The 23,283-nt window shown below is 43.0% G+C and overlaps 4 protein-coding genes across 5 annotated transcripts; 2 read left to right on the top strand and 2 right to left on the bottom strand.

Moving 5' to 3' along the window:
• Nucleotides 1-506: 506 nt before the first annotated feature.
• Nucleotides 507-8,001, bottom strand: LOC113164196 (cAMP-regulated D2 protein). The gene is made up of 8 exons (XM_026363368.1): nt 7,410-8,001; nt 7,018-7,219; nt 6,551-6,684; nt 6,025-6,152; nt 5,818-5,936; nt 5,269-5,409; nt 4,869-5,041; nt 507-1,001 (listed from the first exon to the last, which is right to left on the bottom strand). The coding sequence occupies exons 1-8, from the start codon at nt 7,893-7,895 to the stop codon at nt 549-551; spliced, it is 1,836 nt and encodes a 611-aa protein (XP_026219153.1). The 5' UTR covers nt 7,896-8,001; the 3' UTR covers nt 507-548.
• A 596-nt stretch (nt 8,002-8,597) lies between these two features.
• Nucleotides 8,598-14,200, top strand: LOC113163163 (uromodulin-like 1). Its single transcript, XM_026361532.1, has 19 exons — nt 8,598-8,636; nt 8,709-8,761; nt 8,858-8,918; nt 9,195-9,349; nt 9,443-9,523; nt 9,600-9,693; nt 9,871-10,134; nt 10,221-10,514; nt 10,619-10,870; nt 11,011-11,325; nt 11,419-11,540; nt 11,799-12,018; nt 12,152-12,307; nt 12,416-12,606; nt 12,686-12,837; nt 12,967-13,224; nt 13,410-13,563; nt 13,668-13,788; nt 14,064-14,200. The coding sequence occupies exons 5-19, from the start codon at nt 9,497-9,499 to the stop codon at nt 14,186-14,188; spliced, it is 2,745 nt and encodes a 914-aa protein (XP_026217317.1). The 5' UTR covers nt 8,598-8,636; nt 8,709-8,761; nt 8,858-8,918; nt 9,195-9,349; nt 9,443-9,496; the 3' UTR covers nt 14,189-14,200.
• Nucleotides 14,201-14,883: 683 nt separating this feature from the next.
• On the top strand, nt 14,884-20,353 carry krr1 (KRR1 small subunit processome component homolog). 2 transcript variants are annotated; one of them, XM_026364480.1, is made up of 10 exons: nt 14,884-14,984; nt 15,665-15,840; nt 16,372-16,506; nt 16,692-16,817; nt 17,651-17,734; nt 18,550-18,606; nt 19,486-19,656; nt 19,783-19,860; nt 19,987-20,083; nt 20,165-20,353. In XM_026364480.1, exons 1-10 carry the CDS (start codon nt 14,909-14,911, stop codon nt 20,317-20,319), a joined length of 1,155 nt encoding a protein of 384 aa, XP_026220265.1. In that variant the 5' UTR covers nt 14,884-14,908; the 3' UTR covers nt 20,320-20,353. The 2 variants fall into 2 exon arrangements, with proteins under 2 accessions (XP_026220265.1, XP_026220264.1); XM_026364479.1 differs by having other exon boundaries at nt 19,987-20,353.
• A 649-nt stretch (nt 20,354-21,002) lies between these two features.
• Nucleotides 21,003-23,208, bottom strand: glipr1a (GLI pathogenesis-related 1a). Its single transcript, XM_026364481.2, has 6 exons — nt 22,949-23,208; nt 22,621-22,869; nt 22,420-22,526; nt 21,632-21,717; nt 21,289-21,315; nt 21,003-21,199 (listed from the first exon to the last, which is right to left on the bottom strand). Exons 1-6 carry the CDS (start codon nt 23,117-23,119, stop codon nt 21,036-21,038), a joined length of 804 nt encoding a protein of 267 aa, XP_026220266.1. The 5' UTR covers nt 23,120-23,208; the 3' UTR covers nt 21,003-21,035.
• Between the last annotated feature and the right edge of the window lie 75 nt (nt 23,209-23,283).

The following is a 23,283-nucleotide window of genomic DNA, read 5'->3' as shown; positions in this document are numbered from 1 at the left end:
AGAATACGCCTATGTGAGTCATGCCTCACCTAAAGGAGCTTTCAGATAAGACAATCAACAATTGTTGATTTACAAAAAGCTGAAAAGAGTTATAAAGTTATGTCAAAGACTTTAGAAATTCACCAGTCTACAGTTAGTTAAACAGTCTACAAATGGAGACACAGTGGGTGGCCATTTGAAATGACCCCAAGAGCACAACAAACCATCATCAATGAGGTAAAGAAACAACCCTGTGACAGCAAAAGATTTGAAGGCATCATGGGAACTGGCTAACATATGTGTTCATAAATCTACAGTACATAAAACATTGAACAAGCAGGGTGTCTATGGCAGGACACCACAAAGAAAGCTGCTGCTTACTAAAAAGGACATTGCTGCACACCTAAAGTTTGCAAAGAGCACATTAACACTCCACAGCAGTATTGGAGAAATGTTTTGTGGACTGATGAAACTATATTTAAGTATTTGGAAAGAACACACAACACTACATCTTGTGATAAACCAAACAACTTCACCCTGCAAGATTTTGTAAATGAATTGTCCCCTCACTAGTAGATGCCCAGGTGATCCCAGAAATCACATATATGGTTCCTAGTTCCCACTTCTGCATGTGAACCTACAGTTATGTTCATGACCAGCCAACCACTGGTGTCGGAGTAGCGTGGCCAAAGGGGCAGACGCTGCTCTCGGCAGAAAGTCGTTTGTTGGGCTCGTGAGGAAGGGTCACTAGAGTGGGCAAACGTGCCCCAGTAGCACAGCATTCGATTGGACAGCAGCTTCTCTGGATGCGACAGGGTGAAGTTGGCCACAGACCCAGAGTCAAAGAGGAAGGGCAGCTCTGCGCCATGGCAGGCGTGGTGGTAGCAGAATGTCAAACCTGACCAGACACGGTAGTCTGACACCACGTGGTCGAACACATACATCCACATCTTACTGCCGGTGGCTGTGTTACTCCGTGCAGACAACCTGGCTGGACACAGGAAGACGTAATCTGTGATGATCTGAGAAGTGAAAAGGGAAAAAAACGACAGACAAGATAAATGTGAGTCGGTCAAGAGTCCGCCAGTTTCCAGAATGATAAATCAACAAGTACTGAATGAACTGACATTAGTTTTAGAGACATTTCTGGTTCCCACAGGGTGACGAGTTTGGTGATCTCCTGACTTTTCCTCTGGCACCACCATGAGGTTGTTATTTGACAGTATTTGATGAATTACCATGAAAACATATGTGGTCCCCTGGGGACAAATCCCACTAACTTGAGTGAGCTGGTTTTTATGCCAGTGTGAGAGCGACAACTGTGCCTGCAGGCATGTTTTCAGCTTATCCATGCTATTTTGATATGATGATGATGATGTGATGAGGGAATCTCTTGCAAATAGGGATTGGACTTAAGGATGAACTGATTAGATTATGCCCATTCCATTCTTTTGAATACACTATCTCAGGACCACCTTTGGGGGATCTTGACTGGTTGACTGCTTTAGTGAAGTTGAAGTGTTTAGTGCTAAATTTCAGAATGCCAACAATATAGATGAACATAACAGACACTATACTGCACCTGCTGATCACCAGCGTGTTAACATTGTCAGCACAGTATGTCAGCGTACTGATGTTGGGTTTTAACACACACAGACAAGAGGCTAATTTAGGATTCATATCCCTGTGTTGTTTTGTTACCTGTGTGACGGATGTGACTCACACCAAAGAAACAGTAATCACGGCTTTATGCAAGATGTTCTTTTCCTTCCAGAAACATCTCTTGTTCAGCTCTAACATCAGACGTTCTTTTTTATTTTTCCCTTCTTGGAGGAAAAAGCACACAAAAGCTCCCAGTCCTGACCACACTGACTCATGTAAGTATTTTAGTGCTTTTGTGTGACTGTCATTATGGACTTTAGATGTCATTTCTTTCGCTCCTTTATTCTTTATAAATGCCTTTTCCATCCCTAATTCTATAAGTATAAAGAAGTTTTATATAATCACTACCCATTTACTAGCTTATAGTCACTGACAAATGAAAAGAACTGAACCAGTTTGGCTGGTGGAGAACAGTTCTACATTTGCTAGTTACCAAGTCCGAGTCCGACCTCGAACATGAACTACAGACAATCTGCTTTGCATGTTGAAGAATGGCCCGGCTCTGTTGAAGGTGTGTGCTTTACAGCGTACCTTTCAGCTGTGTTTCTGCAGAAAAGAAAACGAGTAAAACTAATTAGCGCAACATCTACACAGAGGTGGCCTGAGGGCAGAGCAGCAGAAAAACTATTGTTCCCTCTCAGCTAAAAAGAAGCAAAAGCAAACGGAGGCAAGCCGTCTTATTTTATTTTGCCTGTTACCTGGAAACCGACGTGTCTTTTTCAGCAGCACACAACCTGCACCCACACAGTCGCACATCTGACACCTGAAAACAAACAGGCTGACTGTGGAATGCTCTCTCCTCTCTCTCTCTCACACACACACACACACACACACACAAACAGACGTGCAATTTTTCTTATCTTCACACACACACACACGCTTGTTTCAAATAAGCACAAATGTATTAATCTCTAAGGAGAACACACTGTGTCCAAAGACAAGCTCACACACACGCATGTGGGTACTGTAGACGTACAGGTAGAAATAAAGTTATGTAACGTCTGCTATGTATTCAAGTATGATGCCGTGGAGATATACTTTTCCTGTGCTCTCTCCTTTATCCACACATCCCCGCTGTTCACTTATTCATCTCTACATCTAACCAGTTTTCTCCTCTTGAGTTTGCCCCTCCACTATATTTTTCTCCACGTCTGCCCACTTTCTTGTGCGTCTTCTTTATCTTCACTGTGGTAAAATCAAGAGTGTGCAAGAAATTATCTGCTAGAAAATGGTTTAACTGTCAGTTTTTTTTTTTTTTATTTGCACAAACTGAAACTGCTGTGTAGCCATGATATGATGCCCATCCAACCAAATTACTTAAATGGTTTATCATGTTAGGGTTTGCAGGGATACAGAATCTGATGCCAGCTCTCAATGAGCAAAATGTGGGGTACAGTCTGGACAGGTCTCCAGTCTATCCCACATGATATGATGTGGGGATACATAATTAGTAATTTTATGCAACAATTCTTCAGTGATCAGATTACTTGAGGTTCTTAAAGCTGCATTAATCCTTTTTGGCCTCATGGGGGAAGAACGTCAAAACAAGCTGAACATCACCGCCCATTTGACATATGATGACCTGAAAAGTCATTGTTATTGGTAAAGTCTTGGCAAACGCTTGCATTTGTACACATCCAAGGCAGATGAGGACCAACATTAGAATTTGTTCAAGTCACTCTGCCAGCCTTTATCTGCAATTCCTCTGCTGATATCTCCTGTCGCTGTAGATGTTCATGAGAGAACGGCCACTTCTTAGTACGAGCTGCCATGCAGCATCTCAAATGGACGAACTCCCTGACTCTAGGTGGTCCACATGCTTCACCCATACAAATGATGGTTAAAAAAAAAATATTACAACAACAAAAAATAAAACACTTATATATCTTTGAGTTAGGTATAGAGACTGAAACTGAAACTGTAGCTCCCTCTGTAGGCAAATAGTAGGATGTGATAGTGGAAAGGAGCAGCACTGACATGTGTAAGGTGCTGAACAATGATGCTCTGGACTTTTCTACAAGGTGACAAACTGAGTGCATGGCCACATATACTGTGTGTAGACGGTATCCTCTAACGAATCGCTGCAGCAAAGGGAAACAGTTGTTTTCAATTCCCCTATCAGGCTTGTTGGATGTTGCTGTTAAGCGCTGGGTGGGACATTGATCCATGCATGGACGCCCACCTCGAGTAGCCACTGTTATTGATGCATGCTTGTGTTTAGGTGTGTGTGTGTGGGGCAGGCTGTGTGCTCACTTTGCTGGGAGCATGAGAAAAATCACTTCTTTTGCAGGTTGCAAAAAAACCAAACAAAAAAAACCCAAAAACAAAACAAAACAAAATATTTCCACTACCTACTTCATTATTTTTGAACACAGACAGCACATTCATTCTGGAGAGACACTTGCAAAATGTAAGCCAGCTGGAAACTAGCTGACAGTTTCCTGACAGCCACCAGATAGCTAATAATGAGGAGACAAAGCCACATAAAGTGGAAGGAAATTATATGCAATTTGCCTCAGTGTGATGAAAAGCAACTCGCTTCACTAAAATCGTCTTCCATGAACTGGACTTCAGATACGGTGTCTACGCTTAAATTAAAGCTTGTCAGTGGAAATGCAGTCTCCTTGAGTGAATTTTGCTAATTAGCGTCTGAAGATGGGCGTGCAGCAAATGTAAGAGGATGTTGTGGTCGTGATCTGAATAAACATGGAATGAAATAGCACTTGAACGCCACCGCCACAGTGTTTCCACAGTATTATGAAACAGTTTTAAAACTCTGCAGGAAATGCTGTCTGTTTCTCAGCAAGACTAAGATTCGACAATCCAGTGCTGTGACATTTGTCACCACGCCCTGTCCCCGCCGGTCCTCTGGAGAACTGCCCTTTATAAAGAGACTTCACCGTCTCCATCTTGCACTGTGAACTGTGACTGAATACTAAAGATGTCTAAGAGTTTCAAGCTCCTGATTTCCTTATATCTTCCTGTCTTTTGTGTTGAAAATCCTGAGAGGCGAGTTTTCTCTCATCCATTTGCCCAGTCCTGGTGTGTGTCTCTGAGCACTAAGACAATTAAGACAATTAGTGGTGTGGAGACAATTTAAATCAAGTTTCCACTCAGGATTAGTGCAGGTTTTGTTGGGCCTGGTCCTGCTTGGGCAGTAGCCACAGCAGCAGGGGCCAGTGACCTTCAATGCCAGTGAGGTGGGACTGTGAGATCACTGCTCTTACCTGGGCAAGCATATCCCTGCGGTCGGCATCCCTGTACAGGGGCAGGTACTTGTGCAGGACCTGCAGAGCGTGTTGCTTAAAGATGGCTGTGATGTACACGGTAGACTCCACAGCCGAGACGGGTTTATTGAAGATGGCATACACGAAGATCACCCCCTCTTCTGAGGTTGTACCTGCAGGACAGACAAACAGAGCCTCAGTCAAACAAACAAAAGGGACGTCCATGTTGCCTGTAGAGAGTTGCTGCACTGTACAAACAAAAAGGGAAGAAACCAGAGAGTTGGCTGAATATTTATTTCACAGCACTGTACACGGGAGTAGATAGAAATAGAAATAGAACATAAGTAAAGAATAGCTACTGCTTCAAATACACTGTCTGTCTTCTCTTAGTGTGTCTTACCCAGCAGCACTGGTTTGTCTTTCTGCCAGCGGCCTTTCTGGAAGGCAGTTAGAGCCTGCTCTTTTATTAACTCCCCGTCAATATACGGACCCCACGTCTCAAAAGCCTCCAGAAATCGGAATGGGTTCACAATCCTGGAACCTGAGATTGAACACAGATCAGTTAGATAGCAAATGCATGCTTTAATATTAGGATGAGGCCTTTTTTAAAGCCAGAAGCGCTGAAATGTCTGGTCACTAGTCTCTGATGTTTGGACCTGAGACTGAGTTCAGACAGGTAAAAAACAGCGGATGATCACAGAATCACTGAGTCAGTGATACTGATCAATAACCCTGTCAACCCTGCACATATATTACATTTATTTTGTGCTCCGAGGCAGTAAAATCCATCTAATTGCTCCTTTAGGGGCTCACCGCTCCTCTGTTTTTGTGATGTTGTCATCTTTTACAGATAAACATACAGTTCCCTGCCTTCTTATGTAACTGTGTGGGCAGCCCTGAGAGTTGCTCTAAATTTGGTGAGTGTAGGCTGGAGTTTGCGGCGTCCTACTTGTTTTCATCTGGGCGGCCAGGACGGCCTGCGGAGTGAGAGACAGCAGGCAGACGATGTCGCTCGCGGAGCAGTTGGTCTGTTTAGCAAAGTCTTTCCCCAGCTTCAGGGCATCGTGTCTGGGAAAGAGTTGGCAGTGAAAACAAAGCTGTCTTTGAATTGTTTAGGGTCAGGAAAAGATAGAGCCCTCAGCTGACAGTTGCTCACCTGGTCTTCAGAGGGATGGAGAAGGGCAGACTCTGCAGGACGGCTTGTTTAAACAGAGGCTTGCTGCTCTGGATCATCAGGTGAAGGCTCACCGACTGAGCGCCTGCACTCTCGCCAAATATTGTCACCTGATGGCCACAACGCAGAGGACAGGCATTAAAAGAGACACTGCATTTTTGGCATTGAATAGAATGTTCTGGGTCGTCGTGGAGCTGATTTTCTTAGCGAGGAACGGCCAGACAGTGCTTGGAGTTCTGCCTAAAGATTTGGTGACAAACATGTTCCTTGTACTCTCAGAGACCTTTACACGCTGCGTGGTGTGTTCTAAACAAGCTGTGGCGTCCAACTGACTACTCTCCCATAAAAGCCTGATTGATAGAGTCTTACTGAGATGTTCATGCTTGCTGGCAGATTTTCCCATCTGTTCAGACTTCTGAAGTCCTGTTAGAGTGACCGTTGCTCATTTCTTTGTTAAAATTTTACTGTGTGTGTGTCTTTGTGAGTGTGTGTCTGCCTGTCCACTTGCCTTGCTAGGATCACCTCCGAACATAGCAATGTTCCTCTGAACCCAAAGCAGAGCGGCCTGCTGGTCCAGGATGCCGTAATTTCCAGCGGCTGACGTATGAGGGTCCTTGCCCGACACAAGGAACCCAAATGCACCTTCAATCACACATCAGTTCACATGATCAGAAACATGTAATTAACTCCAGCAGGACATTCATTTCCTCCAAATTACCCTTCATATATCAGGCCTCCTGTTTTGAGTCTTGCAGGAAAGCAAAGTAATTACCAACAGGCTTGGCTATTACAGAAATGACATGCACACATTATCCAGCCTCTTGAGAGATAAATCTCTTCCACAAGATGCCTGCTTATCGCCTTCATCGAGACAATGTCCTTAATTTATCTCAGCACTTATATTACAATGTACAGAAAGGCCCACACTGTATTAATATACATGCTATGACACAAATACAAGTTAAGCTTTCTTACCCAGTCGATATTCTATGCTTACAACGACAGTGTGGGTGAAGTTACTGATGAAGCGTCCGTCATACAGTGGCTTGGAGGCAGATCCTGCGATAAAATCCCCACCGTGGATCCACACCATGACGGGCAGTGGGCTCCGTAGAGGGGAGCTGAAGTCCACATCCACAGGGACAAAAATGTTGAGGTAGAGACAGTCCTCACTGACCTTTTTGGTACATTGGACATACAGATATGCGTCTATGAGTCAGTTTCTGCTCATGAAAATCAATATTCTAGTAAGAAGTAAAGGAGGTTTGCATTTACTGCATGTCAGTCTGTACTAGAATACCAATGCACCCATCTCTAACATCTTCAAGTGAAACATCACAACAATGATAAATAAGTTTGTTCCTTACATTCCGAGGACACTCCTCAGCGATTGGTCCTCTGCAGGCCTGCATGCATGCCGCCCTGGGGAAGGAGGCATCGTAAACCCCTGGCCACGGACTCACAGGCCTGGGGGGCTTCCAGCGATATGAGCCAACAGGTGGGTCTGCATATGGTACCCCATAGAATACATGGGCCTTATCCAGTGTAGCCCCCTTGATCTGCCCATCTTTGGTAAACACCACAGGTCCACGAGACCCATTCGTATCCAGACTGACTGGTTTGTCCTTGCTCTGCTCTTTGATTGAGAGAACCACCGGGCGCCCCAGCTCCTTGAGGGAGTTCATCTCAAAGTCTCGGTTCGTGATGAATGGCTCGTCTCTCACCAGCACCCCGGGGTAGACACTTCTCAAAAAGCTGACAAGGTCGCTGTCATCATAATTTCTCGTCTCCTCTCCAGAGGCCGGCACTAAACTTAGAGTGCACAGCAGCAGCAAACAGTGCCAGCTCTCCATATTGTTGGAATTCTCCGGTACTTTCCCAGATTCTGCTCCTCAGATCTCTATATGTCTTGAAATGTGTCCCAGCTGAAGTAGAAAAGCTGCAGCCCCCTCAACTGAAACTCTCCACGGGCTGTGTGTGACTTCAATTTGGCTGCTCGCTTGGTAAAATGTATCAGACAAAAGCTGCTCTGTCAGCTTACTGCTGTCCGGTAGACCCTGAACAGCCGGACTTTGCCTCTGTGATGCAGGACCACTAATAGAAGACAAACCGTCTTTCCTTTGCTTAATGTAATCACAGTCACACACACACAAAGTAAGTAGGGGATAAGTCACGTTGCAGGCTTAGTGGTGGAATGAGAGCTGTTATTACATCTTCATTTTTTATCATTCAGTTTTATCAGCTACTGGTGTTTTTAATGTCAAAGAGTTACAAACAGTGGAGTGTAAAGTGTCCCATTCACTTCCACACATACAGTAGTGATGCCCAACCTTTAAGGATAAAGACACTCACACCAACATGAATGCAAAGGTCCAGACCAGATTTATTCAGCAAACAGTGAAATGTGAAAATGATGGAGAACTTGTCAATTACAAATAAATACATTTTCTTCAAAAAAGGTAAATATACTCAGTTACTCAGTGATGACGCAAGGGCCGCGCACCTGTCGCTTATTAGGAATGAGCCGCTTCCGGCTGAAGTCGGACTTTAAGAAGACACAACATGCGTTTCATCGCTGGACTTGCAAAGATAATGTAAGAACATTCGTTTTGATCAGTAACTTAAGTCACGGGACCGGGTTAATGATCTTTTTTTAACATTTCCAGGAACTCCTTTCCATTCTTCCTTTTGGTGCTGGTGCGTCTCTCCATCTCGTTTGGTGAGTTGCGCGTCACTGAGGTCTCATAATCCGGAGTGTGTCTCATAATCCGGAGTGTGTCACATTACCAGAGACTCCTGTCGTCTCCCTTTTCAGGACGGTGCCACCACATTTCCTTCTCTATATGTTGGATGAGCGAGGCCGGTGCTTTGGAGAGGTAAACGCGCTTTGGAAACGATCCTGGACGCAAAACAAACCAGGGGGCGCATCTATAGGGGGACGAGGGGGCGGTCAGCTGCAGCCCCATAATAACAATTTTAGCTGTTTTCTTCTGTAGATATGTGAAAATATTAAGCTTAGATTTTTGTAACACTTCAGTGAACCTGGAGAAGGCACCAGACTATGCCACATTTCCCATTTCCCAAATTCACCACTAGTATCAATGAAGCTTGTTGAACATGTCATTCAAGGGGATTATTTTCTTTCTCTTTAGGACAGATGGAAACATATGGCTCGATAACATAGCTTTGGAATCTATCAGTAAGGTGGGTAAAGTGATGTCCCTGACGGTGTATCCAGCTGTAGAACACAAGTTAACTCTCCAATATCGAGGCTCTGTTCACACATGGGCCATAAAGATCACTCCAAGTAAGCATCCTGATTTTTTTACCTTCAGCTTACATTTATACAGTCAAGAGTTTTTAAATGTAAAGGGACATTTGTGTTAATTTGACTGCAAAGGTACAAAGTCCATCAAAGTCAGAGGGCGGCAGAAACCTTCGGAGCATCCAACAAATGTCACTAAGGTTCTTCTACCATAACGTATGAAACTCTAATTTTCTACCGTATTGATGGAAAGCCATGTCTGATGTTTGATCCATCCGTGTTCTTTCTTCAGGACTACCTGGACATGATGAATCCCACCGAGGTGTTTGCATGTGAAAACGGCACAATATTTTTCTACCAGGATGAAAACCTCTTACTTGCCACAGGTGAGATTATCTTATTTTATGTATTTAGTATGTTCTTTAACACATTAAGACATAAACAGCACTTGCATCCTCTGTTTTTGGTAAAGCCAGGTAGACACTGAGGCAGATTTTGATGTTCAATTCTGGTTTATACTGCAAATAATGTTCATCAGTGAATTTTTTTTTTGTTCATCCTAGGACACACTACGCGTCTTCCTGTCAAGCTCAGTTCTAGGAGTACCTCCATGTTGCTGGTCTCTTGGGTGGAGCACCGTCCAGCTGTCAACGACAGTCACACTGTGACCCTGTACCACCCTGAACTGGGCTCATTTAATGCTCTCCGCATGGGCACCACCCCTAACAGACACTACTTCTTCACAGCTTTAGACTCCTGCAGCGCCTACATGGCCTGTGTGGAAATTGCAGGCACTCGCTCCTTCACCTGCCTCTCTGCTCTCACTGGTATGGACTGCTGGTTGGATGCATTGTTGAGTCATGAAAGTGACCTCTGGGTTTTGTGCAGCTGTTTCGTTTTTTTCCCTCAACAGATCCAGACAGTCCCCAAGACTTTGAGGTGACATCATGGAACAGCAGTAGCATATCGTTGGCCTGGGACTGTCCAGAGAACCTCAAGTACTCCCTCTTTCTCCTGACTATCTTTTACCTGAATACTACAGACCACATGATAGTACAGGTGCCCTTGTGGCACAAGGAGGACCGCTTCGTTTTCACCTTGTCGGACCTGCAGCCCTGCAGCAGGGTTAAGTTTGGCCTACAGACTATTTGCATGGAAGGGCTGGAACACCGCTACAGCAACATGGTCCAGAATGATGGCAACTCAGGTAAATCCTGCATGGGATAATGAACTGATTAATCCAACTATCTCTGTTTGTCAATTTCAAGCCATTTTAGATTAAAGATAGCAAGTCCATACTCTGCTCCTTAGTCCATTTCAACATCCAGGCCTTGCATCAGATATCATTTGGCCCTGACAACTACACGCTGAGGTGGGAGGTAAAGAACACATCATCCATCTCCATGTTCAGAGTATACCATGACGAGGTGCTGCATGGCACCACGCTCATCACCAACTACACTGTTGGGGGACTTCTGCCATGTCAACGGTACCAGGCTAAAGTGGAGGTGCTTTGTGGAGAAAGTGTGCTCATGAGTGCCAAGACAGTCACGGCACACACAGGTAATGCAGAAAGTGATAACATGGCAGAATGGTGAAGTACAGTTCCAGTGGTTTTGGAAAACGAGCTCAATTTATATGGCTTTTAGTTTACTGTGTGTCCAGTGTGTATATACAGTAATTTCTTCCTGATTTGTGTCCAGGACCTCGTGGTGTGTCTGAGCTCAGGTTTCACTCCAACAACTCCACTGCCATGTGGGCACCTGGCACCACTCAGCAGTCAGCGGTTGTCTTTTCTTATGAACTGTCCCAAGAGAACGGCAGCACCATCCAGAGCAGCCGCTTGACAGGCACAGAGCTGCATCTCCCAGGGCTGGAGGAAGGAAAGACGTACATCCTCGACGTGTGGGAGAATTGTTACGGACAATGGGAGTCGGAGCATTCCTCTTTATGTATTGAGGGCGCTAATTCATCCCTGCAGCCTCTTGTAAGGGCCACTGGGCCTGATCAGAGCCAAGGTCAGTTTGAGGCATCGTTAGTCTGGCAAATTTTCATAATGTTTGTTAATCATCTTTGGTCATTAAACCTAATCCAATGTGTGATTCCTGTAGAGCTGCAGGTAGATTCATCCAGCATAGGTCTCACCTTAGTGTTGCCCTGGTCACTGCCTGACGATTTCCAGAATGATGCATCGGAACCGAGAGCCAAAGTGGAGAAAATGTTCAAAGAGAAGGTGAGAGAGAAAGTGTTGTTTACAACAGTGATCACATACTGCACATCCGGTGTTCATCCTACTTGCAGACGCTCCTGTACAAACCTAGATAGAAACGAGAGGTTTTGTGTTTTTAGGAATTAAATCTAAAATATGTAAGAAAGCATTAGGATGGATGGTGATGTATGCACACATTCATGGTCCCCTGTGGATGAAGTGTAATAACTTTGGCGATCTACTGCTGTCATCAGGTCAAACTCCTTTTATCTTTGTGTGCAGCTGCAGGAGCTGTTGAAAGATTTTGACCAGCCGGCCCGTGTGGAGCTGGTCGCCATCGTACCAGCAAAAGAGCCAGACAAAACGGAGATCCTGTTCACGGCTTTTGAAGCTTTGAATACAAAAGAGGATGTCCCCCTGCCCGCTGAAGAGCAACTGGATTACATTCGTGCCCTGAATTGGATCAACATCACAGTAGAGAACGGGGTCATTCACTGGGGAGGTAGGTGATGAATTTAATAAATAACTGTACTTGCACATAGTGAACGTCCATGTCAGTAAAAACCTTTTCCAATTGATTAGCCTTGTTTTTTTATGGAATTGTATTTTCTTTGGCTTTTTGTTTTTAATGTCAGGTCCAGATCTCTGTGATTCCTCTGAGCCAACTTTGTGTCCCTTCAATTCTCTGTGCATCAACACGCTGGGCTCCTACACTTGTGTCTGCCAACATGGCTATTATGATGTGGGCTCCATCATCAAGCCTCCTGGGGCTACACATCCAGTCTGCAGTGGTATGAATTAGTAAGGCTTTATCTGTGTGTTATGTCAGTATTCTGTTGAGGACTGTGTCCCCTATACACTCTTGGCCTCTCACTGCTCTAATGCATTTTCTCCATTAGAAAAAGGCCTTTTCAGCCAGTGTCTGGATAAAGAGATGACCGGTGGAATAGCAAAGCCCTACCTGACTTCTCACATTGGCGGAAAGGTTGCTGTGAAGCTGAATGATGGGCAGTGCCCTGTGGATGAGAGGGACATCTTTTACTACTTCCGTACCTCACGAAAATCATCTGAATGTGGAACAGAGAGGCAGGTGAGTGACTGCTTAGCAGGAATGTTTGCAGTCTCTTTATTAGCATGGCTAAAAAACGCTGGGACTCTTCGTGTTTCAGGTTAACAAAACTCACATCGTGTTCCAAAACACTCTGACCGTGACTTTAACCGAAGAGCAAACCATCAGCCGGCGGGATCTGAAAGTGGTCTGGAAGTGTGTGTACCCTCGTCTTCATGTTCGCAAAGCTCAAGTCAGCGCAGATATGGAATGGTGAGCGTGGATATAAGCTGAGCTGGGGAATAAAAACATTTAATGGAAGTCGGATCAAACTTTCAATAGTATGATTTCAGATTTACTATATTTTTTTTCTTTTTAAATTAAGCTCTCTATTTGGTTCAGGTTTACCTCCCTTTCCATAGTGGAGTTGAGCTCATCGCTGCAGCTGGCTCTGACCATGACACTGTACAGAGACGAGTCATACACACATCAGTACACTGATGCTGTGTACCTGGGGCTTGAAGACACCCTGTTCTTCCAGGTGGCTCTGCAGACCAATGACTCTTTACCTTCAGATATGCTGCTGCAGGTGGAGTCGTGCTGGGCCACTGAGAGCACCAACCCCCAGGATACAGTCCAGGGGATTTTTCTTCAGGATGGGTATCTTTAAAATGTGCTGGAATGACTTATCAGCTCAGTCTAAAGATGAATTTTCTGTTTAAATGCTAGCTGCAGTTCCTTATTAATGTCAGCACTGGTTGCTCTAGTGAGATTTCTAAGTTGCTTTACAATGTGTGATGATATTTAAACAAATTGTCCTTGGGTGATCGTGATCTTATCCTCAGCTGTCCTGTTGACGACACGTTCCACTGGCTCTCTGCTAATGGCCGGACACAGAGCAGCAGATTTTCCATTCAGATGTTCACCATGCCCAAAGGGCTGCCTCTCTACTTTCACTGCCTGGCCAACATATGTGGACACGATGAGAACTGTACAAAGGTAAACCACACCACTCCAAGATGCATCCAGCAGTGACAAAGACCTACTCCTTCTTTTTCCTGTTTGACTTGTGTCTGATGAGTAACAACTGATTTTTGCTGCAGAATTGCACCAGTGACCAGCGCACGAAGAGGTCGGTGACCCAGAGGGAACGAGCTGCAGTTGTGTCTGCTGGACCTCTGGTGGTCAAGGCGAGAGGGAAGTCAGGAGTCCGACCGACGTCCTGTAAGTTTAGGTCTCAACTGAGCAGACGGAGTTTAATCTACAGTTTTTACTTGATAGGACTATATGAGTATTAATCACAACGTGGTTCAGATAAACCCAGTTTGTGGTTTGAGTATTCCAGCATGAGGTCAGATTTACTGTAACTGAAATATCTCTCGGGCTGTTTGGTTTGAAGTTTTTTAACTTTATCACAAGTCTTAACATAGTTCATTGCCAGGTGTGAATGTGCACTGTGACAACAGGTGGTCAAATTATTGGCATTCATCTCTTTGCAGGGACGGAGCACGTGACAATGATCCTCATCGTTACCGGGTCAATAGGAATTTTGGGAATTACCGTTCTCTCAGTGAGTGCGACCAAAGCTATCATGACTTACTACGAACAACTACAGCAACAATAAAGTGCTCTGAACACTATCTGAGTGTCTTGTCAGTACTGAAGTCAATTCACCTAACATTCACTTATATAAATCACTCCAACTTTAAAGGCTTATCTCATAGCTGGTATATTAAAATATGATTACATGTGAATCAAGGGGGGGGGGAAACAAATGTAAATGTGGGCTTAGTAAAAAGTAAGTCTCCAGATTGAGATAATTACACAAATTACCTATATACATCATAGTACTTAGATGTTAACATCGCTGCTCTTGATACTTTCATCATAGAAACAATCTAATGTACTGCTGCAGCACACTGGTCAGTGGTCAACTGACTCAACTGTGCATCGATGTGCTGTTTTGAAATGCTAACGAAACAAACTAGTTAGTTTGGTAATTTTGCAACATTTCCTAAATGCTACCTATGTTATTCTGCTCCCCTGATAGTTTGAAATATGTTTTCTCATACAACCTGATTAACTGTATTTGTATTAATATAACAAGTTATAAAAGCTTTAATGCTCTAAAATATATAGTGAAAATGACCAACATCTAGGTCCAGTCACGTCCATGCAAAACATTTAATTTATTTTAAATTTAAAATGTGTAGTTTCCTCTGCAGCTCCTCTGTCAGGACGTTTGTGTCGTGAACTCGCGGTGGCCGCTGGGTGGCGCTGCCTGCCGTGGAGCATCAAACATGGGAGAAGAGCGTCTGTACGTCACTTCCGCTTCTTTATAACTATGGCGTCCTCCAAGACTGGAGACGGCGTGAGTGAAACGCAAACAGGGAAAAAATCGAAAAAGAATCAAAACCAAGGTAGGTTTATGCGTGCTGCCAACGTGGAGACTGTAAATTGATAACCTGTTTCATTCTCTATGAAGGAGAGTTGAATTTAGTCGGCTAATATGCGTGGTGACATGTCTGAAGCAAGGCACACATGAGTTCAGTTAGCATTGAGTTAGCAAGTGAGCTGTGCTGCGTTGTAAACATCGTTTCTGTTTACTTGTTGGACTTTTGTCTGGAATGGGAAAAAATCGACTTTACTCAGTGAATAACCACAGCTAATTTGTTTTATGTGAATAGTTTAGCTTATGTGTTATTATTGGTGAAAGCACGCTGCTGGTGTACACGAATAATGAGAAGAGTGAAATTATTCAACTAACCCCTATAATTGTAAGTGAGAAAACGACTCCGTCTGTTTGGAACTGAGAAACTATCAAATGCATCAAATAAACTGAAGATTGATGCATATTTTCATTAACAACATTAATAAAGATTCTTACGGAGCTCCACGCACAGCTGTTCTGAAGAGCTCATTTGTTCTTTCGTTGTAAATCTTTGTTTGACGACTGTAGTACAAAGTACACACAAACCAAACCAAAACGCAGTTGGACAGGGTGGTAGTTTTCCAACACAGTGTTTTATTCTTTCATATGACATTACTATAAAGAAGACGGTGTCCAATCTTCAGTTGTTCTGATGTCTGTGTCATGCAGTGGATGAGTCTGAACTCTTGACTGTTCCCGATGGATGGAAAGAGCCGGTCTTCACCAAAGACGACAACCCCCGTGGTCTTCTGGAGGAGAGCAGCTTCGCCACACTCTTCCCCAAATACAGAGAAGCCTACCTCAAAGAGTGCTGGCCACTTGTGGAGAAGGCTTTAGGAGAGGCAGTAAGTTCAGTGATGCAACTGTCTGCAGACTTTTGTCATACACATGCAGCTCACTACAAACCTGCTTATATGTACACATGGCAGAGAAATCGGTGTACGCTACAAGAAATCTAGCTGGGGAAAGCAGGTTTTCAAATACCCTACTCTGATTATAGAAACCATGGTTATCGTTTGTATGTCAGTTTTGAAATGACTACAAAATGTGTTGGTAAAAAAATAAATGCAGTGTATGGAAACTTAAACTTTTTCTAGAAGCACTATGAAGTTTTTATTGTTCTCAAAAAAGACATAAAAGATCAGAATTTATTTCATTATTTTAGGCACATTATACTTGTTAATACTATTAACACATACTATTTATTATAGTCTTTTAATGGTACGTTTGTATTTTAGCCATGACCTCATTCCCATACTAAATGTAAAGTGACCCGAGCCTGGCAGGAATACGTCAAAGAGTTGTGCAGTGTAGGTTGGGTATTTAGGTACCCATTTTCTTTTAGTCATGTGTGATGTGGGTTCTGTTTTTTTCAGCACATAAAAGCTTCTCTGGACCTGATAGAAGGCAGCATCACAGTTTCCACCACTAAGAAAACCTTTGACCCGTATGCCATCGTAAGAGCTAGAGATCTCATTAAGCTGCTGGCCAGGAGCGTCCCATTTGAACAGGTAACCATCACTGTGGTCACATACCGTACACTGTCTCTGTGTGATGGAGTTAATTTTTGTTGTTTTGCAGCCCAAACAGTATGTATGTGATAGTACTTTGATAAACTCTTAATGAGGAAAGCATTCAAATTCAGATTTGTTTTTTTCCCAGATTTTTTCACCCTGTTTTTATTCATGTCTTTTAGGCTGTGCGGATATTACAGGATGACATGGCTTGTGACATCATTAAAATTGGCACCCTGGTTAGGAACAGAGAGCGTTTTGTAAAGAGGAGACAGCGTTTGATTGGTCCCAAGGGTTCCACCCTAAAGGTGAGCACCACACCTCAGTTCAGCTTCCATGCAGCTCATCTCAAACCTGTTGAATAGGAGCTCTTATTTCAGAGATACTCAGCAGAGTGACAAAATCACAAGACTGAGAAATATCTCAAAAACAAACATCAGAAAAACCAATGAAGCTTTTAACACTGATTCTGAGGTGAACATTTTCATTATTTATGATGAATCACGTTCTGGGTATTTATACAGGAATTACCAATAATTAGACATTTTAAAATACACTGCTCGTCAAAAGTCACTCACTCCATTTCATTGGACCGCCTTCAGCTTTGATTTGTCTCGATAAATTTCTGCTCAACATTTATTCCTCGTCCAGAGTTACATTAATTTTTCACCAAGATCTTGTAATGATGATGGGAGAGTCGGACCACTGCGCAAAGTCTTCACCAGCACATCCTAAAGATTCTCAATTAATGTATCTGATATATTCTGTAGTAAATGAGTACAGGGCAGTATGTGGGTCAAGTCAAATTATTATTGTATTCGTTCTGAGTCATCTTTTTGGATCTGTAAAACCTTACTGTAAAAAAGAAGGAAAAAATTAAACTGAGCCACATCATTAACAAAGTGATGTGCTTACTGGGTATGTTTACTGGTCTGCCTTCATTCATTATGGTGCATTTATTTGTAAATATCTCTAGGTGGCAGCATCGCTCCTAATACGCTGCAGTGTCTCAGTGTTTGTATGACTGGATCAATATATTGTAGCAACACTGTGAACAGATTGTTGTTGGGGGGTTTTTTTTTTGTTTTCTTTAAGCCTGGAGTTAAATGCTGTACTTTACTCTCCCATCTTTTTTCCTCAGGCATTAGAGTTGTTGACCAACTGCTATGTGATGGTGCAGGGCAACACGGTGTCAGCACTGGGGCCCTTTAAAGGCCTAAAGGAGGTAAGAAGTTCAAGGCTTGTTTACAGGAGTAAAAATGAATAACAACTGTCTCTATTGAGCTGTATACAGAATGGGTGCTAACACCACCCATCTAAAAATTCAGGACCTAATGTTCTGTGCGTGCTATGTGTGTTGTTTGTTGCTTGAGATAAGGTGCAAAAAAAACTTCCCTCAGGTTTAATTAGGCTGTGACGAGCTCACACAGAGGTGAGATCGGACTTATGAGCCCTGATGGGCATGGAAGGGATGATTTAAAAAAATGTAAACATTTATTAAAACAAATATAAAAGGTAAAATAATTAAGAAGAAATTATTAAAATGCAGGTGAAATGATTGTAACACTACTACTACTACTACTACTAATAATAATAATAATAATATTCGAATACTAATGATTTATGCAGCTTAATTCATCAACAGTCTGTTTTTATTTTGTGTCTTTTACATCATGTTACTTGTCATGACCACACTGTGCACTTTCAGCCAATCTCATGCCCCCTTTCTCTTAAACTAACGAGATCAACAAACCGCTGCCTGCTATTTTACGTATTGAGGTCATAGTGTGTGGTGGAGTCATTCTGCAGTGGGGGTCAAAATATCAGAATCACATCTCAATATAATGCACTCTGTCACTTTTTGACAGTTTTAACTTCTGTACATATGAGTGTATATATTTAGCTTTAAAAGAGGAGGTTGGGAGCTCTGTGTATTACATGGTATCTGTGCTGTTGGTAGCAGAAGATTAAATCAACGGCGCGAGAGAGACTTTTCTTAATAGGCCAGTGACGGAAACTATCTCTTCCTGTGTTGTTCAGGTTCGCAAAGTAGTGATGGACACAATGAAGAACGTCCACCCCATCTATAACATCAAGGTACGTTCAAACTGCAGCTGACAGAAACCAGACATTCTGCTGGGACACAACCCCACAGCAGCAGCAGGTAGCCGTAGGGTAGAATAAAAGACAGACTGAATTCATGCCCAATGAAGATGTTTTCCATCCTTGTTCTTGATCTCCTGACTGAGACAAATCTCTCTGGGTTTGTACGCCATGGCTGGCTCAACCTGGAGCTGAGGGCATTAGGTTTTGTAGTTTTAAGGTCTAGTTTTTTTTTTTTTTTGTATCACATCTAACCAGTTTACATGTACAGGTCAGTTCTTTTTGCTTTTGCTGACCTAACTGCTTAACTGTGGGGCATCAGCTTGTGCATTAGTGCAGTGTTTGAACAAGTTTCAGAAGAAGATGTTCAGAGAAAACAGCTGATCTTTTTTTTTATTTAACTTTACTCAGTGATGAGTCAAAAGCAGTGTTTGCATTTCCTGTTTCTTTCACAAAAAACAAGAAGCCTGTTATCTTCAATACTGCAGCAAAGAGAATGATGCATTTAAGGAACAAATCCTCCTACTTTCACAACCTCCGGTCCTGGTATATAAGACACACCCGAATAAATATAGTGGGAACTACACAAATATCTATATGTAATAGTGCCTACAGAAGGTTGTGGAGGGATAAAGCATATGTTAAACAAAAAGTTGTCAAACCAAAAGTCTGATAAAATCCTGACGTGATGGCGCTTAAGTCATCTTACACTCAAATTGCATTGTGGGTTAGTTAGAAATGAATGGAATAAACAACGATGCTAAGTCTGGTTCAGATGCGGCATGAAGTGTGAATCATCACCACAGAGCCACATTTTCACAGCTTCTGTTCCACCCATTCCCCACAATCCCTTTCCACGGTTGAAATCGTCAGACGCTAATGATCAAACGGGAGCTGTCCAAAGACCCTGAGCTGCGGATGCAGAACTGGGAGCGATTCCTGCCCCAGTTCCGCCACAAGAACCTATCCAAGCGCAAGGAGCCCAAGAAGAAGAGTGTGAAAAAGGAGTACACGCCGTTCCCTCCTCCACAGCCAGAGAGCAAGGTCAGGAGAAGTCTACACAGCCAATACTGTCTATACTGAATATGTGTCAGTCAAATAAGAGTGGATGTAGTCTCAACTAATAGCTGAGCGTTTATTTTTATTGCTCATTTGAATTCTTCTATGTAGGTTGATAAGGAGTTGGCCACAGGAGAATTCTTCCTGCGTGAAAGTGTGAAAAAGAGGAAGAAGATGGAGGAAATTAAGGTGAGCACTCACAAGTCTGCAGTGGCTGTTCCTTATCAAGAACAAGCAGCTGGTTCAGCATTGAGTAATAAAGTTATGGCTTCATAAATCTCTGAAATACAGCAAAAACTTGTTCCTTTTTCTCAGGTCAAACAAGCAGAGGCACTGACTAAGAAGCAAGAAGAGCGGAACAAAGCTTTCATTCCTCCTAAAGAGAAGCCTTTAATGAAGAAGACTACTAAAGGTAAAAATAGAGGGCCACATTTATCTAAAAATAAGACATCTGAAAGTGCATGCTGTGATATTTTGACCTGTTTTGTCACAGCTCCGGCAGAAAGCAAGCTGGACATCGAAGCCATCAAGGACAAAGTGAAAAAAGCCAAAACCAAGAAACTTGGGGCTCCACCAGTGAACCCCGCTCCTCCCAGCAGCACCGCCACAGACAAGAAGAAAAAGAACCAATCCAAAAACAAAAGCTAGGAGACCAGCCACACCACTTCTGTAATGCACACCACATGAGGTGGGATTTGTTGGACAGAGTAAGGACTCTGGAGGCACACAGCACGATGGGACGTCATATAAACGGAGTCAAGCTTGGGTTGGAACCAGTGATTCCAGTATAAACTATCAGAGGCATTTTTTATTGATTTTGTATGTTCAGTGTTTATATATTGCAAAATATATTTCTCCCCATCATCAAGTCTGCGTGTTCAAGAAATTAGTTTAAAGCAGATTTCTGTGTTCTTTTCTATTTGGATCTGAAGAGCAAGAAGCCGACATCAGCTTTCATTTACAACCACGATTCTGTCAACCTGATGCTTTGTTTTGGTCTCCACAAATTGCTCTGGCCTTTCAGTTGCTACATGCTGCACCCACTTGGACAGGTGGGTACGGTGGGTATTACTGCCGTTTACTGGACATAATGCTAATGAAAGCGTTTCACATGAATCCAAAACAAGAGGTACAAATCATTTTCATAGACGTGCTTGGGTAATTCTCTGTGGGCACATCACTACAAGTGGCATGTTTCACATTACACAAAGTGATTAAACCAAGAGAAATGTAGTCATAATATATATAATTATGAATCTTTTCATACAATCCAATTTTTGCAGTTTATGTACATCTTAGTTGAAACCTAAGAGCTATTGACAAAACTGGCAGCATATGTACATGTTAAGTTCAATGCAATAGCTCTAGTCATAGCAGAATGTGTTTGGGTACTTGTAGTGGACAGCATATGCTGTGAGAAAGGTGAATAATAGGGCGAGAGGCCGGAAAACGAGAATAGCCACGTAGCTTGGACGAGACTTTTCATTGCCTGGCAGGGCAGGGTCCCAGTCTGGGGTCCAGTTGTAGCCTGCAATGAAAACAAGTTCGAGCAAGTGTTTTTTAACATTAAACAGTTTTTTTTAAAGGGACACTTTTAAATGTTAGTGTTACACTTACTTTTCTCTGCGTCTCGTTCTTGGCTACCTGCAGAGATATTACAGCATGAGGCAAAATGTTGAAATACAACCTCCAGCACAGAAGTTGATCTGTTCTTGTTTTGTCTCGTTCTTGTCAAGTTATTTAGGGATACATATTTCACATGTAATTTTACATTTTTGTAAAGTGACTTGGCAAAAGCTAGAGTCAGTAGCTATGCATACAACAAAGCAAAGCTCTTGTTTGCTTCCGGTAATATGCTGCACTTGAAACGGGTGAGCTGGGAGATTAGCAGAGGTCGCACAATGTGGCCAAAATTGCCCACATTTTCTAAGTTATCATAAAAAAGGATCTGAATACTCACGACAGAGTTTCTCTTCGCAGGTGCCTTCGCACCCAGAGCAGGGTGCCCCTAGTGATTGATATGGATGCTTTGTTGACCAGTCTACCCTGCACAAGGGAACCATTGTCCAAGTTAACGTCACTTTCCCATATCGTGTTTGTTCATTCTGAGGTCGTCCTTATCAACAGAGCACATGAAAAGTGTGCCACCTCCTTTTCTATTAGGCCATTTTTACACCTTAGCTTGTTTGCTCTGGTCCAATCACTTGATAAACTTGCAAACTAGTAGCAGTTTGCATCTGCAATAGGAACAAAATTAAATACAGGAAGAAGGCACTGTGTTGTAAACTACTGCATGTTCCTGTTAGATGGGAGGGACAATTATGCAGGGGATGTATAAAACAGGTTGGTCATCTTTCAGATGCTTGTTTGTTACATTTATTGCACATTGCACTATGTCACGACTCTACAATTCATCCTGCAGCATGTTTTGGGCCAACAAATGAAGGAAGTTCTACATATAATTCACTGCACCAAGATCGAAAGCAAAACTCAAGAAACTTGAGTGTGGTTCGAGTTTGTAGGTGTGAAAGCACTCTTGGATAACATGAAGACTGAACCTTGCATAACCCTTACCCCACCCCAGCCTCAAACCCTTGTTATCAAATAGCGTTGGATGAAGAACATTTTCAAAAAGCAAACTTGAAATCTTAAAAATCAAAGGTGTGGCAGCTCTTGTTGACTATGATACAAAATATTTGAAGGTCATTAACTCAAAAGTTGTGTTATTTGTGGATGTGTGCCACTCACGGAGCGTAGTTGCATACAAAAAGGGCCCCCTCCCCATCGTAAAAATGAGCAACACTTGGGCACAGCTGGACGGCACAGCCAACTTTGTAACTGCTTGACCTCACAACCTGGAAACAACAGAAGTTTTCAGTTGTGCAGTGCAGAACACGTATCGAACACGAAACTGAAGCTGAGAATTATTAACAGTAAATGTGCACACACCTGTGTATAGTGGCCACAGACACCTCTACAAGTGTCGCTTTGGTAGGTGTAATCTTTTTTTTCACTTATCCAACTGTCCATAGCTTTGACCACACTAAATGATGATGGAGGGTAGCCCGTCCATATGTTTTCTCCTACAGAGGAGAATTTGGGGTGCATGCGGTGGACTTCAAAGAGGTGGATGTTGTGTTTAAACTCGCAGTTCTTTGCCCACGCTCTTGCAGTAATGGCAAGGGCCTCATCCCACGTCTAGATAGGCATACAGAAAATGTAAAGCATGGCAGAAACATTACTTTATCAGTGCATACTAAGTGCCAGTTTAACCTACCATGTAGAGCATGTCACTTGCAGGTGGAATAACAGACGAGCGTGCCTTGTTGTGTTCCCTCACACATTCGTCGATGAACGTCCGATCAGTGATTTCTGGTAGTTTAACTGAACTTGCCGCGGAGTTCAGAAGAATCCAGGCCCCCAGTAACATCAGCACCGTGCCCCTCATGCTTCGGATGCCAAGACGCAGAAGCAGCTGTTTGTGAAATGCATCAGTTTTAACTGTCAAAGGAAATTACACATTCAAGAGGAACAGGATGTGCTGTTTATAACCGTTTCAGTAGATAGCCGTACGTCATCATGGTTAAATATGTTGGTATGGTGAATGGAGGA

This window comes from Anabas testudineus, chromosome 23 (genome assembly GCF_900324465.2).
Source record: "Anabas testudineus chromosome 23, fAnaTes1.2, whole genome shotgun sequence".
Classification (NCBI taxonomy): Eukaryota; Metazoa; Chordata; class Actinopteri; order Anabantiformes; family Anabantidae; genus Anabas; species Anabas testudineus.
The sequence above is the reverse complement of the archived record's forward strand: the minus strand, read 5'-3'. Positions and strand labels throughout refer to the sequence as shown.

Bases quoted from the DNA above. Each gene is read 5' to 3' on its own strand.
- LOC113163163 (XM_026361532.1), top strand. From the start codon at position 9,497: ATGTCACTAAGGTTCTTCTACCATAAC. The intron at 9,524-9,599 runs GTATGAAACTCT...TTCTTTCTTCAG, and splicing joins TAAGGTTCTTCTACCATAAC to GACTACCTGGACATGATGAA. The intron at 12,838-12,966 runs GTGAGCGTGGAT...TATTTGGTTCAG, and splicing joins GTCAGCGCAGATATGGAATG to GTTTACCTCCCTTTCCATAG.
- LOC113164196 (XM_026363368.1), bottom strand. From the start codon at position 7,895: ATGGAGAGCTGGCACTGTTTGCTGCTGCTGTGCACTCTAAGTTTAGTG. The intron at 6,685-7,017 runs GTAAGAAAGCTT...GTGTGATTGAAG, and splicing joins AAGCATAGAATATCGACTGG to GTGCATTTGGGTTCCTTGTG. The intron at 5,937-6,024 runs GTGAGCAACTGT...ACTCTTTCCCAG, and splicing joins TCCATCCCTCTGAAGACCAG to ACACGATGCCCTGAAGCTGG.
- krr1 (XM_026364479.1), top strand. From the start codon at position 14,909: ATGGCGTCCTCCAAGACTGGAGACGGCGTGAGTGAAACGCAAACAGGG. The intron at 14,985-15,664 runs GTAGGTTTATGC...TGTGTCATGCAG, and splicing joins GAAAAAGAATCAAAACCAAG to TGGATGAGTCTGAACTCTTG. The intron at 17,735-18,549 runs GTAAGAAGTTCA...TGTGTTGTTCAG, and splicing joins CCTTTAAAGGCCTAAAGGAG to GTTCGCAAAGTAGTGATGGA.
- glipr1a (XM_026364481.2), bottom strand. From the start codon at position 23,119: ATGAGGGGCACGGTGCTGATGTTACTGGGGGCCTGGATTCTTCTGAAC. The intron at 21,718-22,419 runs GTGAGTGGCACA...TCCCTTGTGCAG, and splicing joins TTTGTATGCAACTACGCTCC to GGTAGACTGGTCAACAAAGC. The intron at 21,200-21,288 runs GTAAGTGTAACA...TTTTCATTGCAG, and splicing joins AGAACGAGACGCAGAGAAAA to GCTACAACTGGACCCCAGAC.